The sequence below is a fragment of the Microchirus variegatus genome (assembly GCF_963457635.1).
Source record: "Microchirus variegatus genome assembly, chromosome: 10".
Taxonomy (NCBI): Eukaryota; Metazoa; Chordata; class Actinopteri; order Pleuronectiformes; family Soleidae; genus Microchirus; species Microchirus variegatus.
The window spans coordinates 11,244,093-11,261,383 of NC_139811.1; the positions used below are offsets into that span (position 1 = coordinate 11,244,093).

Below are 17,291 nucleotides of genomic sequence, written 5' to 3' on the forward strand. Positions count from 1 at the left end.
ACATCAGTCTAGTTATGATTCGCAGAATGCAGCTCGTCGTATGATTCGCTCAATCAGGGACAAATGGGTATAGCAAAAAAAATGTATAAAATAAAAGATTGAGCTTTGCTTCTAGCATATCCTGAAATGAATGCACTGGAAGTACTACATGACTGCAGTATCCTCTGCTTTCCCAACTATCAATGATGGAAAAAATAAATGTATTCTCTTATCTTCTGAAACTCCCACACACACTGTACACGGTCAGTCAGGTACGATGTTGTTTGGTCTCCTATCCTGCCTTACCTTGACTTGTGTAATAAGGGCTGCAACTAGTGCAACTATGGGCACGATGACTCATCGACTCCACTCTCTAGAGCTTGCGATCTTTAAGACGATGTTTTATCCTTTACATTCATCAACCTGTGAATACATTTCCTACAAAAGATACACTACTGCCCTCAGACAAGTCACCACTATGTAGGTTCCAGTTTGGAACCGCTGGAGCCGATCCCAGGACACACAGCGTGAAATGCTGGGTACACTCTTAGAAATAAAAGTGCTAAGTAGAACCACATAAGGTTCTTTGGCTTGTCCTCATAGGAGAACCATTTTTGGTGATCTTCCTATAAAGGTTCTACCTGGAACCCTTTTAGAGGGTTCCACCAAGAACCCTTTTTAAACCCATTATTCAGGAAAGGGGTTTTAAAGGGTTGTCTGGATCAAAATGGTTCTTACTGGAACCATTCTTGTTACCAAGAACCCCTGAAAAACCGGGAAAGGGTTTTACAGAAGCAAATGGTTGCAGGTAGAACCTCAGCCCTTGTAGAAGGACTCTTTTGGAACCCTTATTTCTAAGAGTGTACAACCTGGACAGGTCACCATTCCATAACAGGGCAGAGGAACAACCATTCACTCACATCTATGGTCTCTGGTAAACTCTGTATGTTTTTGGACTGTGGGAGGAAACTGAAGAACCTGGAGAAAACCCACCTACACACACGGGGAGAACATGCAAACTCTACGAAGAAGACCAGGTCGCAAACCTAGGTCTTCTTGCTGCAACCGTGTGGCTCTCGTCACACGGTTGTAATTACTGTTACAAAAACATCGGCAGATGGGAATCTGCACCTGCAGCTAAAACCAGCTATAACCTCTTTACAACACCAGAAGCTAAAAGAGGAAGATTTAAGGGCAATGAACAACTCTACTGATTAAATTCCAGAGTAAAGGAAAAGCAAATACGTATGACTTCAAACTTGATTTTGTGTTTAACCACATCTTAACCACATCTTTAATTACCAAGGCTGTATGATCCGATAAGAGGTAATTATAGATGCTGAAAAGCATCTCAAATCTGATATAATTTGGACTATTTGGCATATGCATTATACACTTAAATAAATCACCTTTTGCATAAATGGCTGCCAGAAAGCACTAGCATATTTACTGTTCAGGAGCTGGGTGATCAAACGTTAATAGCGAAAGTATTATATTGTGTATATAACAGGAAAACGAAACAAGAATAAGGGTAGAAACTACAGTTAAGACAACTGAAACATCATCCAATACAAATCGGTGAAGAGTTGTCACCAATTTGCTATGTTCACACAGGTATATAAACGATTGTTCTCATATGAGACCTTTAAGCTAAATGCAACAAGTCAATGACAAACGTATTGGATTTGGTTACTTATATCATCTTTTTTTCCATAAAAGAGAGGAAGGGAATTATTTCACCAAAGAAGATAACCTCAAAACAATGTTCAGCCATCTGCTCAAACAGTAGTCTGAGGTAATTCAACCCTAGTGTTTGGGGAAATGACCAGTCAGGTTTCACTTGACCACCGGTGCTTGTTTAGTCTTGTCGGGAGAATCATGTTTCTAATTTACATGGCTAGAACAAAGCTTTCACACCCATTAACAACAGCTGCTGACATCATCATGGACTTGAAGCACATACCATCACCGCCTTTAGAAGATGTGAGCGTGTACAAGTACTCGCACATAAATGAGTGAGGACGCTTTCGGTCTTACCAGTGTGTTGGGCACGGTTTAGATTTCCAGCATGTGAAAGGATATGGGTTACAGACGACACGAAGACACCAGTTTCGAGGCCTTGTTGTTTGCTTCAAGCAGAAGAAAGCCACAGGTGACAGGGCCGGGTATGGCTGCAGCTCCTCCTCCACAGAGACACAGTCTGGATCGCGAATGGGAGCCGTGATGCGAACTCCCAGCCTTGGTCCAACGTCCACTTCCAGCTCCGGTTCTTGCTCCTCAAGCTCCTGAACCTCAGAACTCCATTCATCTTCTCTTCCTCCTGGGCCAGTGCTGCTCCTTCTGCCCCCGCTCCTCTTCCTCTCCACCTCTTCCTCCTCCTCTTCATCATCATCACGGTCCCTGCCAGGTTCAACATCATGAATCGCAGCTTCCTCCCTGTAGGGCGTCGGTATAGCAAGCCTCACCTCCTCCTGCTCCTGCTCCTGGCCCTCTTGGCACTCTGCGTACTGAAAGCGCGCTCTCCCCTCGCCATCAGTCATGATAGAGCGTCAGGCAGAGCCACTCTGAAGGGAGGTCAGACACAGGGAGGTTAGACAGAGGTGGAAGGGGGGGGGGGGGGGGGGGGCGAACAATCGCATGATAAAAGAGGCTAAGACGGAGGTAAAGGAAATAACATTTGAAAAGACAAAGGCAAACAGTGACAGGAGAAAGAGAGTGATCCACTCTGGAGACAAGTTACACGGAGAGCCAAATAAACCCTGTGGTCGTTTCCTCTTCCAGTCCCCACAGGGAGCATAAGTACTTCATTGCAATCAATGGCCACACAGGTTTTCAATATGTGCTCCTAACCTGGCAGTGCAAGGTGCTGTCCACGAGCAATTATCTCACAAAGCTCTGCATGTCACTGCAAACATTTCCCCCCCTTTCCTCCTCTCCCTGCATCAACAAAACCTGTCCTCTGAAAAGGCAATTACCAGACAAAACTGTGAGTCTAATATCATTAAGGAATATTGATATAAAGGATAAAGCAAACTCCACCGATCAAGACTTATTTATTCTGGAAACTCCAAAGAGAAAGACAAAATGAATCCAGTAAAACAAGGTAACAATAAATGATATGAATCATATTGTGTGTTTTTTTTTTTTTTGTTTGTTTTATTTATTTATTTATTTGTATTTCACTGTCTCCCTCTCTCTCCTTGTTGCTATGTGATGAACAGATGGAGTGCTCTGTCTCTGGTTTACTGGAGGTTTTTAGCCCACATCACCACGCACTGGTGGGCAGGGAATGCGCAAAAAGGAGAGGGGGAGAAAAAAAAAAGAAACCAATACATTCCTCGCTATTTCCGATGTACATCCACAACACACCATTAGTCATATACCCAGCAAAAAAAGTCTTATTTTTAAGCTTTTTTTTAAATGGCTTTTGTTGCATATGGTTTACCGTTGGATGAGAAAAGCGCATGTGAAGCTTGAGGCAGTTGTGTGCTCCCCCCTTAAAGAAAACATTAAATATGCTCATATTATTAGAATAATAGCTATTGAGAAGTACTTCACACGCGTTTCAAACCGGTAACAAAGAAAATGTAAGCGGGGCGTCCATCACCTGTGTTTCTGTTATTAAAAGTGAACACAATACAAACACAAACACGGACAAAGACGGAAAATGAACTTTACTCTTTGCAATTACCTTATTGAGACGGAATCAAAAGTTCCCATAAGCATGATCCGCGACTTTCCGTGTTTCTAGCGCACCCAGCCTTTTGTCAGCGACCCGGCGCTTTCCTCTCCTTTCTTTCCCGTCTTCCCTCTCCTCGACAACAACAAAAAAAAATCCCCTTCAAATTCTGTTGCCTTTTCACAGAGCAAAGATAATCCAGGAGCAATCACAGAAGCACACTTGCACTGTTCTTGGTCTTTAAACGGGAACATCTATCCCCCACGTTCATCCATCCGTCCATCCTCGCCGTGGTGTTTTGTTTTACGCAGCGTGGAGCGGAGAGATGCGCGCAGGAGGGTCGGGCCGTGCCGTGCCGTGCGGCTCTCTGCGCGCGCTGAAGCTCCGTGGATGATCTGACACGGACTGGGGAAAAACTTGGCTCAGGACCCGGGAGCACTGACACGTGACGTGATGACCGGTTATGGGGACGTAGCGCACAGTGGGAGACACACACATGCGCGCGCGAAAAAAATGGCACGGAGAGCCAAGTTGGGCGCGCACGCACCGGGGTGTTTCATGCAGCAGCATGCACTCAGAAGCAGATAATGGAAACGGTATGAAATATAGATTAGGCTCTACTGTCCGCTGGTATAAGCAAAGAAATATATAAATAGGATTCTTTTTTATCAACAATTTTGATAATAGATAAATCGTTGTTTTTTTTCATTATTAAAACAAGTTTTCAGATGTTTCAGCTTCTTTAATGTGAATATTTATTTGGTTTCTTTGCTCCATATAGCAAATAAACCATTAAAACTGAATAATGTTGGTCTGTGGCCAAAAGATGACATTTAAAAACATCATTGTTACCAGGTTTGAAGAACATTGATCAATATTTTTAAGCATTTTATGGCCCAAATGATGATGGAACTATACAACTATCCATCACTCTGATACTTACTCTTACTCTAACCCTAACCCACCATGGAATGGGGTCATAGAGCAGCTCGAGATTGATTAATTGCTCCAAAATATACTACATTTATAGACATTATAGATATTATTTTGTGATAACACAAACCTAATTAAATATTTACTGATTCATATTAGTCCGATATACACTCACTGACCACTTTGTTAGGTACACTAAGAACTGCAGCTCACTGGATATTTCCCTCTTTTCGGGGCATTCTCACATTCAAAGCCGCTTAAATCTCCTTTATGATGCGGTTTGAATTTAAGTGGGTCGTCTGACCAAGTGTACATACACATACACTAATCTGTACTGTATTACTCTTTAATACAAATTGTACCTGGATTGTATGCTTTTCCTTCTCCCCATTCTCATCTCATCTCTACCTCCACCATACTCTCTCAACATTTAAGAGTAAACTTAAATGCTGTATATGTGTGTTTGTCTGTGTCTGCAAATACTTCAAACATGCATAATTGTGATTGGGCGTGTGCTACAAGGAATGTTGATGAGCTTTACACATTGTTTTCTATTTGTTTTATGGATTTCATAAAGCTATGCCTTCTGTTGAAAAGCAACAAAAGGCACATTTATTTGTAATCAAATGGGCTGCATAAATAAAACGAGCATCACAAATATTCAAAATGACAATTTGAACCATAATATTTTATTGTCTTTTTTTTTAACAATTTGCAAAGGAAAATCCAAGCAGGATAAGGGCGAGGCAACATTTAATTTCTATAATTATTTTACCAAAATGTGTAAAAGCTAACATGCATGAACTACCTTGGGACATTTTGACTCAGCTGAAGCTGTAAATATTCCCTGTGAGATAACTACGCTCTACATCATGAATGTTTACTTGTGCGCGTTATATACGTAGCTCATAAATATGTACACCCTAAATTACACCCAACATTGGCCGGATGCACCCGGTGTTTGTAAAGTAAAACGTGTTTGATTTTTCCTTCATGTCATTAGTGAACACAAAATGAAAGCCTCACTTAATGGAAAACTGATCGGTTGGTCTTTTAAAAAAAATTGCCTGTTTACGCATTTACTCATGATCAACGTTATCTTTCACATTGCGTTCGGTCCGTTTGTCACAGTTCAGCGCCTCCACTTAATCAGGCAACTGCTTCTAATGCTGCTGCGTCAACATCTTTATGGGGCAATTTGATTTTGACAATCAATTTATACTCCCAATGCTGTCTTGGCGATCGATCACTAATACATACTATATATGTAATGAAGTGTTTAAGTGTGATAAGGAGAGAGGAAGACGATCAAAGACTGGAGGACGGCGGGGCGTTAAGTCACAGACTGGAAGACGCACAGGTTTATAGTGAGGTGTTAATGAAGTTTCGAGGTGTAAATTTGGATGCGAGCAGCCCGGACTTCCCGAGGCAGACACCTGTAAACCCCGCGGACATCGAGACCAGGAGAGGACCTTGTCAGAAACATGGCAGTAATTGATATCAGGAGGTGGAGAATGAAAGAGAATCAAAGCTTTTCCCCCTGGATTCTGAGGTTAATTTAGACCTGACAGCTGATTTGGATGGAATCGGAGCAGTCAAAACTATAATGAAAAGGCTCGTGTTATTCAGACTCACCATGTCAAGAGACAAAAACTGGCGGATCACTCACTTTTCCACTCCACACTCGCCATGTTTTACAAAACAAATAACAATAACTGCCAAATTGATTCAGATCGTCCTCTGACAGAAAGTAGGGCAATTGTGCAAAGATAATCAGCATCATTCTGACAAGTAAAAACTGAATCTGTAACTAGAGTTTTGACTAGTGCAGATATCGGTACTGAATATCCACTTGCCATATACACGCTCGTCCTGATCCGGATGTTTCCTGTCTTGTGTCTACACGAACATGAGAAAAAATTATTTATTCTCGACTTTGGTTGTTCGTATTACCAGGTAAGGTGGTCAGTAATGTGATTGTGAATGATTTTAAAGTAGAAAATTCAATAAAATAGTAAAACGAAACCTAAGGGACAGGAAATGACATCAGCCACAGAGGCTCCTGGGAGCTAACAGCAGTTAGCATTTGGAACAGTGATCATTTGCAGGCTCGAGCAGGCACATTGCCGTCATATATAACATGTATCCACTGAACAGCTAAATCCTCTGAGGCTGGAAGTTTGTGTAGAACTCTGTGCTGCACTGTGGAGCTCTGCGAGACAACAATTCCAGGAATTTAGGGTCTTGTGACGTCCCAATGAGTACGGTAGTCAACATCGCGTGTTTTATCTCCTGTACTTAGACTGAGGACGATCACAAAAACATGAGTGAGTCATCTTTTTTCACACTTTGCCGGCTGATACGGCCTATTAAAATAATTAAGAAGTTGATTTTGCATACTATGGGACCTTTCACAAAATTAATGAAGTTTCACACCAAATTGCTTAATCTGGAGGTCAGGAATGTTTGCTTTACCAGGTGATTTAAACAGAATATACAGAATACAGTGGGAGATGCAACTCACTACTACCTTACTCTACCTTACTGATACTAACTTAAAGTTAAACGTACACCAAGCCAAGAAACCAAATGAATGAAAATCCTCGACATATCAAATCTCACTCAGCCAGCGAACACCTCTACAAAGGTCTTTCAAACAGATTCTATTCACAATCCTTTGATCAGTGCAAACCCGTTCCAGTGGGATCTGTTGAAATCACATTGCCACCGCGTCAATCTTTTATTGAACAGCAATTACATCACGGTTCACTGGTCACTCTTAAGTATCGGCTGCACTGAAATGAATAGAACAAATGCTGGGCATGTAAATGTGACTCGACTGCCAACCCGCTTTGCACACAATGATCAACATGCTAATATGCCAAAAGGTTTATGTTCCCCATCGGGACCTTTGGCAGTCTGAGGACAGATAAAGAGTCTTCTGGGGCAGCAAAACTGAAGGGACAAAAGAAACACACCTGGTGTTTATTTCAGGAACATTAACAGTATCCAATCTTTAATTATCCCCACTGACTCCGTTTCTCCTGTTATCCGCCTGTGGTACAGCAACATCCAGTATAGACCTGCTGCTCAAATAACTTGCGTGTTTGAGTCCGTCTCAGCTGTGAAGCACAGACGGGCAGCGTGCGGTCAGGCCAACCCCCCGGTCAACACACACCCCACTTACACCTGTCTGTCGCTCTCTCTCCCTCCTCCCAGCATTTCCATCACGCTCATTACTGAAGGCTTGGCCCCGTAATGGCTCCCACAGGGGTTTTTTTTTTCCCTTTTTTTTTTTGCGAGTGTTGGCTCCCGTTTGATTCCACTCTCTGCTGCATTTTACACAGACTTAAAGGCTGGTTATGATTTGATGAATGCATGTTTTCCCTTAGGGTCAACTCTGCCAAGCCTCACTAGCATGCTCTGAATAAGATAAGCATAGAAATAATAAGTCAAGAATAAAAATAAAAAAAACCTTCCAATTGATGTTGATCCTCAACTGTCCACAGTGACCTCACCAAGTGTGAAGGTGATCGCTCATAAACTGTAGGACTGGATAGATTTTGTAGCATTGGTGCAAATTCGCCAAAATCGCCAATTAGTGAACGTGAAATTCCAAGATGGTGGCTTCCCTCTTCGTGTTAGAGCATAGGTTCAACTAAATTTTTTGACCGTCCTGACCTAATGAACGCGTGTACCAAGTTTTGTGCATGTACGTTAAAGCTGATGTTCTGGCCAACCTCGTTTGCGGGGCGGAGCAGTTATTTGCCCCTCCCACTTCCAATTTTCTACGCTGTGAGATTTTGGGCATGGGAAAGGCCTCAAAAATGCGATTCATTCCGCGGAATAAGAAGAAGAAGAAGAATTCCTGCAGTTTCAATAGTTCTTGTACATTCGTGCTCGAACCCTAATAATCCAAAACAAAAATAACAAAAACAGCTCAACAAGTACATTTTACCTTTATCTGAATGAAGTCCTACCGCGTCTATACAGCACGTTATACTACTCAAACACATCAGAAATACAATGTCTTTGCAATACAGTCGATCTTGAGCTTCTAACAATAACACTAACCCTAATTTTTTTTAAACTATAAGTATAAGTGGGTAAAATATTGGACTCTGTTATATCTAAAGGGAAGAAAACATCTCTCTTCACACAGTGTATTTAATTCATTTGTACAGTACATATTGCCACCCGTCTAAATCAATAGAAAATGCCGGTGCCTCCCACAGATAATCAATACTCCTTTTATGCCTGCACTCTCTTGCCTTCCATTCCCTGGCTGTCCCGAACCACTTCCCCATCCCCCACCCCCCATCCCATCATCCCTGATCCCAGTCTCCCGCTCCGACTCCCACGCTTTCATCATCCAGCCTTTTCTCCCCATGCTTTCATCTCCATCTCATCGGTGACCATCACTCCGTGCTCCTAAGTGGGATTTTTGAAGAAAAGCAGCACGGAGAGGACAGCTAACTTCACTCTCTCTCTCACGCACACACACACACACACACACACACACACACACACACACACACACACACACACACACACACACACACACACACACACACACACACACACACACACACACACACACACACACACACACACACACACACACACACACACACACACACACACACACACACACACACACACACACAGGTCTTCCCATCAGAACCATTTTCAAAAATCAGCCATTACAAAATGAAAATTTTTTCTCCTTTTATATAGAAAATCTATGGAGATAGAGGTAAAAACTTGTCTTTGGGGAAATTAGCCTGTTTCTCACTGGATTTATAACACCAGTAAACATTTTCCTCAAGAGTTAAGAAAAAAAAATCTAAAGAGAGACGATAAGGCACGGCACATATGAGTGCGACAACTGTGCGACTGACAGCTGGTGTCATGTAAAAGGATCCTGGGCAGCAGCAGGTGACATCTGTGAACTTGCAAAAACCTAACCATGGGGTTGACCGTGTCACTTCAGATTCTCATAGTAGTAAGTAGCAACTTGACACACATTTTGAGGTCAAGAGAAGGAAATCACTGCCTCAGTCTCACGAATATGAGTTAAATACATAAGCCAAGTGAGCATTGGTAAGAAGCAAGGAGTGCAAAAATGGCTGCAGGGTAAGGAAAATCCTGCCCACATGACCTCTGATCAAACATTAAAAAAATGTCCCCAAAGTAATGAATGAAAACAACAAGGTCCGTAAATAATATCAGTGTCATCTGTACTCATTTGCACTCTATCTCACCTTATCCTCTGATCTATCTTAGCCCAACATACTGTGTATCCTTCTTATCCTCATCCATTCCTCCCACTCACTCACTCACTCACTCACTCACTCCCACCCACACTCCCCTCACTCTGGGGACTGGAGTTCTCTCATTAGGCCTGCTGACGTATGAGAGAGGGTGGGAAGACACTGCACTCCTGCTTTCAGGGGGGCTTTCCCCAGCAGCAGCATCATCGGCAGCATCAGCATCTGCACTTCCATACCGAACATGTGCAGACATGAGCATGTGTCACGACTGCACTGCAAAGAAAAAGAAAGAAAAAAAAAAAGACAATAAAATATGCATATTTTTTTTAATCTATTATTGAAATCTAGCCCAAGAAATACACACACACACACACACACGGACACAGACGCAGAGATACGAAGGAATGTGAAAGTCAGACTGGCAGAGCTAGAAAGAATCAAGCAATCTATCTTTCAAGCTGCAAAACAAATGTATTATTCCCATTAGGGTGGAGGAAACATATACCTGTATACAGTATATATAAGCACAACAACAATAACAACAACAGGGGAAACCGTTACATAATCACACACACACACACACACACACACACACACACACACACACACGTTTGTGTAGACACTGCATTGACGTCCACTTCATTTGGACACTGTAAAGAAAGAACTATCCTAACTGTTAACCACAACTAGTTAATGCCTAACCATAATTATAAATATTAGCCCTAAATTTGACCATTGGGACCAGGTTTTGGTCTCCGTACTACTGGTCCTGTATATGCTAGAAAAGGTACACGTATAAACACACACACACACACACTGAGCAAGGCACATTATCCCAGACAGATTTAGAACAAAATCAGTCAGGCTGGAGTCCAATCAGCCATGCAGCTCCATCCGTGTGTGTCTGTGTGTGTGTGAATGTTATTAGATTTGCTCTCATCTGTTTATAGCCCGAGTACATTGTCCTTTTGGCTCATCTGCGTGTGTGCAAATAATGTACCGTGCGTTACCTTTAATCAGGTCTGTGATGTAATAGCTATACCTATTTGGGGGCCACTGTGGAAGAGCGATGTAAAATAAATGATACGATAAAACACAACATCCCCATGTCCCTTTTAGTCAGAACAGCCATGATAGTGTGAACCTCTGAACAATGCTGCCACAGTTTCACATCAAAGCCCCACGAAAGCTGAATTGGAAGAAGACGCTTGGAGTCCTGTGACTGTATGCAAATTATGACTGTCTGTAACTGTGGAGAAATGATGACGCTTCTTCATTTTGTTTCCATGCATGCAACTCATCAAGGAATGCATTATAATGATGCGATTGTTTGTGCAAATAGCAAAATTATGCAGCACAGGCAGGAAGGAAGCAGTTTTGATCGAATGCGTACTGTACGTGTTTTTGGTTTATTCTAAATCTATTGCACGCTCTCTCTCTTTTAGACATGTTAATCTAGATTTTACAACTCGTGTCTCCCAAATCTAATTTAATCTTTGTTGTGCATGGCTAACTTCAACAGCAAAGAATCAGATGACTCATGCAGGAATGTTCTTGTGTGTGCTGCAGTGTGATTCTCGTGTATGCACCCTCTCTGCTTTCATCTATTGAAAATAACATGGAACACACACACACACACACACACACACACACAGGTGGTCATTGCCTGCTGGCCTCTTGAAACATATAATACCCATTTTCAATACAAAGTCCTGCAGGTTTCGGGGCGTCCTCACCCACATGCACCCCTACTGGTAGACTTCAAACTAGTTCACAGAGAGAGAGAGGAAGACAAAGAGGCCATGACCAAAACAGGAGACAGAGTAAATAGGCAGACATTAAAGGTAAACACAGAGGGAGAGAGAGAGCGAAATGAAAGCACTAAAACACAGTGAAAAAGTGTGAGAGAGTGATGTGTCATCATAGCAGCACGAATGACAGCAACATCTGGATTATAATCTGGTATTGTATAACATCTGTCAGACATCATAGCAACACATACTGTACATGCAGAACATAAACCAGGCTTAATATTGTATTGAAAACACAGCTAAGGAAGTCCATTGTGAGGCTAAAATAAGAATAATAAAATGGAAGCCTCCACCTGAAAGGAACACATTTCAATTTTATTCAAGAGACCTGGTATGAGATGAGATGATAGAGAGGAGGATATTTTGCATGCTGTGTGAACAGAGTTGACAGCTTGGATCCATTTGGGTATAATTCAAAGTCACACACAGTCCCTTTGAGATAAAATAGGACACATCCTGGAGCCAGGAAGGTGGAATTGATTTCTAGGTGGCCCTCGGCTGTGTACTTGATGACTGGTTGACCAAACGGGGACAATATTTCCTTGCCTTTGTTTAGTTCAGCAGTCAGTAAGCACAGTGTCAAGCTGCTTCGTGAAAAAGGGTGTGGTGCATCTGTCCTGTCGTACACTTCACTCCTCATTCATCCTCACCTCAAACAACCCCCCCCACCCCCAGTACTTTTCCATTCACCCTGCCTGTCAGCCACACCCACCTTATTAGCTGATATCGCTAACCTGCTTCATTCAGCTGCTCGACATCTTCAATCGGCAGTGCATAAAGCAGAGGTGTCAAACTTACAAGCGGCCCACCACTTATAATGAATATATATATATATATATATATATACATATATACACACGCACATATATATATATATATATATATATATATATATATATATATATATATATATATATATATATATACACACATATACACAGATATATACATATGTATATGCATATATATGTGTATCTCCACAAATATACACAGATATATATACATATGTATATGTGCATACATATAAATGTATATACATGTGTGTGTATATACATATATGCATATATATATATATATATACATATATATGTATATATATGTGTGTGTATATACATATTTACACATATATACATATATATATATATATATATATATATATATATATATATATATATATATATATATATATATATATATATATACATATACATATACATATACAATTCAAACCTTAAAATGTAGGCCATCAACCACTTTATTTACATTGAAGCATTGGTCTGTATAGCTTTTACTTCACAATTACTTTAGTTAGTAGTTGTAGACATACTGTAAATGAAGTTAATTGTTACAACCCTGTGACATTAGCATCAGTTTCACAGCAGTATGTCCTTAGACAATGATTTTTGGCTTATATTAGTTTCAGTGAAAGTTTATATTATAGTGTAGTCCATCACACCACAAACATAAACACAGAACTGATTCAAAACCTGTCTAACACAGACTTGAATGTTTAGTGTCACTGTAATTTAAATATTTTCTTAAAAATCCTGTCATTAATAATTTCCATATTAATGTCAGTTCAGGACCAGATGTGCCCGTCTACTGCTTAACCAAATGTCTTTTTAACTAATCACTGTCTGTGTTTCTGCTCGACTTTCCAGTCCAGTGAGTGTGTCTGAAACAGCTGTTTGGTGAATTTTCCCCGTCACATCACAAGTTGCGGCAGAGTGAAATGACATGAAGTGAAACAAAGGCAGTAAAAAGAGATTGTGTGTTGCCAGCAGTGTGTTAGCGAAGCTAAATGGGAGGCATGGGATTCCTGATGGTCCTGGTCGTTGGACCAAAAGTGCTGGTGGCAGGGCCAACTGAACTAAATAAATTGATGACACAGTTGATGATAAGACAGTTTTTTTTTTTTACCAGCAGGCTAATTTGAGCTTGACTAATTCTGCTTGGAATCATGAACCATGTGAACCTGATGATAACCTTGAATGTCACGCCATAATTTTAGAGAGCTGAAAAAAGTTCTACACAGAGTAGCTTCACAAACTCATAAACCAAATGTACTAAACTGTGCAATTTCTTTTTAAAACGAAAGCTCACAGCTCAGTGAAGCTAACAAGTGCCAGAAATGGGTGGGTATTACAAGACATGTTCTGCATTAACAGTTGCACACAAAGTATAACACACAAGTAAGTGCTTCTGAAAATAAAAATTGCACATCGCAATGCCACAACAGAGAGTGAGACACTTTAATGTGTTTTTTTTGTTCCAGCCTCAATGCCACAGCTGACAATTGACCTCTTGGCTGCTGATAGTATAGAACACCGACGCTGAGCTGACCATGAGTAGTCCTTATTGTTAAAGACAATCAGTAGAGATCACAACGCTACTTATTATTGCGAGACCCATCTACACTGAAGAAGATTGAGTCTTAGAAACTATGAAAAACAAAGACATAGAACAGGTTTTAGGTGAAAAGGTAGTAGAGAGATGCACAACACATATAAAGGCTTCTAAATATACTGCATATACAGAAAGGTTACGTTGTGAATTTGGTCAAAGTAATGAAAGAGCGGGTTAAGACAATAATTTGGTTTTGTACACACGTTAGTCTGACTAAAATCGAGCTAGTCTTAGTCAGACTAACATACCTGGATAATGTGATTCATAGTCTGATTACTCCTGCATGTTTACGCTTAGTCGGACTGGAGTAGGACTTGGATTCTCTGTGACATAAAGGTCAACAGTAAACTGAATAATGCAATTCCGTGACTGATTACTTGTGCATGTATGAGCTTAGTCAGACTGGAGTCGGACTTGTTGTTCTGCACATGCACCAAGTTTCCTTCCTGGTAGTTGACCCAGAATTTGACCTCCATTGGTATTTGACCCAGAAGTAGAAGAAGACGATGTATGAACTACTGTTCCTGGAAATCATACGGCAGCGACTGCGGTTTCTTTCTGTCGGACAACACGGCAACCACAAGAGTTATGCTTGATCTAATTTGTAACACAAAAACATGTACGGAAAGTACGAAACATACAGAACCACAGCACGATCCAGCTCGCAGCTTCACTGTTTGTATTTCTGTGACGTAAAGCTCAACGGGAAACTGATTCAGTACGCACTAGCTTATAGAGAGATACAGCGCCACCTACAGAGGTGGAGTCAGACGTACTCGGAAGTTGTCAAGTTGTTGCCTGTCTTAGTCAGACTACGGCCTTAGCTTGATTAAACTGTGCATGTAAATGTTCGGAGTGAGTGTGAGCTGAGAGCGATGCACTGATAAAGGTGAGATGATGAACTCTTGTCAAAGAGGGAAAGAGTATGGCGGGACATAATGAATATGACACAGAAATATTAATTAAAAAAAGGATGAGTAGACAAACAGGAAGAAATAGACTTCCACTGCTGAGTCACACAGTGCTGTGAATTCTCACTACACTTCCCGATAACTTCTGCGCAATCCTCACATTCTCAGCTGTGAATGCTGGGATATGCACGAGTGAGTGTGTGTGTGTGTGTCCTGGTGCAGCTGTGCATTCCAATCAAAGAGATTTAACCCTCTCGCCCCGACTGAGAGCCCCACCCCCTGCAGCATGTCCCACACATTATCCACTAATACCATCTGGACAGGTCACTGCTACCAGTCAGCTAGTATGTAATGTGTGTGTGTGTTTGTCTGTCTGTCTGCCTCACTTCTGTTATATATAGAATGAGGAATTGGCTGGTTTATGTTGTCCACTGCTATCAAAGAATGTATATAGACTTTATTCAAACCAACTTGAAATCCTGCTACACAACGGCTATCCTTTATAGAGACATAAAGGAGAGACCACACACACAGCTCATAATAAAAGAGGACACAATTGTTTACAACTGTCCACAATACTTTTTCTCACCAGGCACCAAACATACACCCGTGATGTTTATTGGCTCTGCCTTTGACAAATGTAGCCGTCGTGTAGTCGATAGTTTAGTTTTGTGTCTCTCTGTTTTGGCAACCCGCCACATTATAACCTGTAGATTATGAGCTACAGACCACCGGCTCATTTTTCAACATCATAACAGCAGTAGCAGGAGCAAGTCTTTCAAACTGCAGAGGACCAAGATGCCTCTTACAGCAATTTAAAATGGCAGAAAAATTAATTTTGAACTGAATTATAGTCCCATATCAAAAGCTGGACAGTGTTACCTCTGAGAAAACCACATAATGTATGTCAACTTTGCAAGTTCGCTACCTACACTTAATTGGTTGTTCATAAAATGGCATAAAAAGTGTCTTTAAATGTCTTGTTCCGTCCTAAAAATCAAATTTGTTGCAATTGTGTATAACCTACAGACACCAACACATATTAACCCTGGAAAAGTGAGAAGTGTAATGGCAAATTTAATTTCTCTGTCAGCTGCAGCCACTCATCATCCTTTTCCTAACACAGAATACCAGGTCCTTTTGTGTACTGTGTATTGTATAATGTGTAATTAGGATGTCTAGACTGAACTTGCACCTTCCTACAACATCCGCAGGGAGTCGGCTCCCCGATACCTACAGTAGACAAAGCGGTGTGAAAACAACACCTGGAAAGGCAGACTCCTTGTCTATTGGAGGAATGCGAAAGGTGAGTTGCTCAGGTATAAATGTGGAGGGCTCATGATGCTCTGGGTCTTTCTCCAGCTAGGATCACTCCTGTGAAGATTGACCTCTTCCTTGCAAAGAAAATAAAACCTTGTCAGCCGGCAGAAGTTCTTTATTTCATTCTTCACCAGCAGCAGAGAATTTCCACAACAGAAGACAGAAGTGTTTTGACAAACTATAAAATTAATAATCAAAAACCTCTCAACTAAACGTGAGAGGTGACTATAAACCAGGGGTGTCAAACTCATTTTCACTGAGGGCCACATCAGCATAATGGTTACCCTTAAAGGGCCAGATTTAACTGTCATACAGAATAAATTTAACTAAATGTAACCAAATATAATGTAAAATAAATTTAACTACTCTGTAACATATTGCTAAAAAACTTTCTGTATTTATTACTTATTCAATTCACTCGTCACATGATGCATATACAATGATACATTCGGATCTAGTGGTGGTGCCGTCACTTTGCGGGTAACACAATCGCCATGCATTGTGGGAAATGTAGTTTATGGTCAACGCACGCCTTAAAGCAGCATAGACCTATTTTAACACAGATTTTTAAGATAAAATGACGTGGCGGGCCACATCTGGCCCCCAGGCCTTGAGTTTGACACGTACTATAAACTGACAAACTCTGCCTCCTCAGTTCCGCACAAGACTTTCTGCTTCATTACATCATCTCAACTTCATTACATCATCTCTTCTTCTATTCTCAAAGAATTGGACACACACACACACACAATCCAGTATCTAACTAAAACCCAGTATAAATTCCTATACTCCACGCAGAATGTTTGTTGTATGTATTATATGTGCACATGAGATTGTGACGTTAGAGGCAAGGATTCCTTGCGAGGACTGTGTCAGAATCACTTCCACAGTCCCAACTTGCCCCTTCCCACTAATGAGACTGTGACACACATGCAGCACAAACTTGCAGGACATCTCAAGCCTCTAAAACACTCTCCAC

General features: G+C 41.1%; 1 protein-coding gene across 1 annotated transcript in view; it reads right to left on the bottom strand.

Moving 5' to 3' along the window:
* Nucleotides 1-2,519, bottom strand: part of cacna1ha (calcium channel, voltage-dependent, T type, alpha 1H subunit a) — a gene marked incomplete at both ends in the record, with an annotated part of 108,432 nt that extends 105,913 nt beyond the window's left edge. Inside the window, one exon of the mRNA XM_083896901.1 lies at nucleotides 2,032-2,519. Within this exon, the coding sequence (XP_083753027.1) occupies nucleotides 2,032-2,519 (488 nt within the window). The remainder of the gene's footprint in view (nucleotides 1-2,031) is intronic.
* Nucleotides 2,520-17,291: the final 14,772 nt, after the last annotated feature.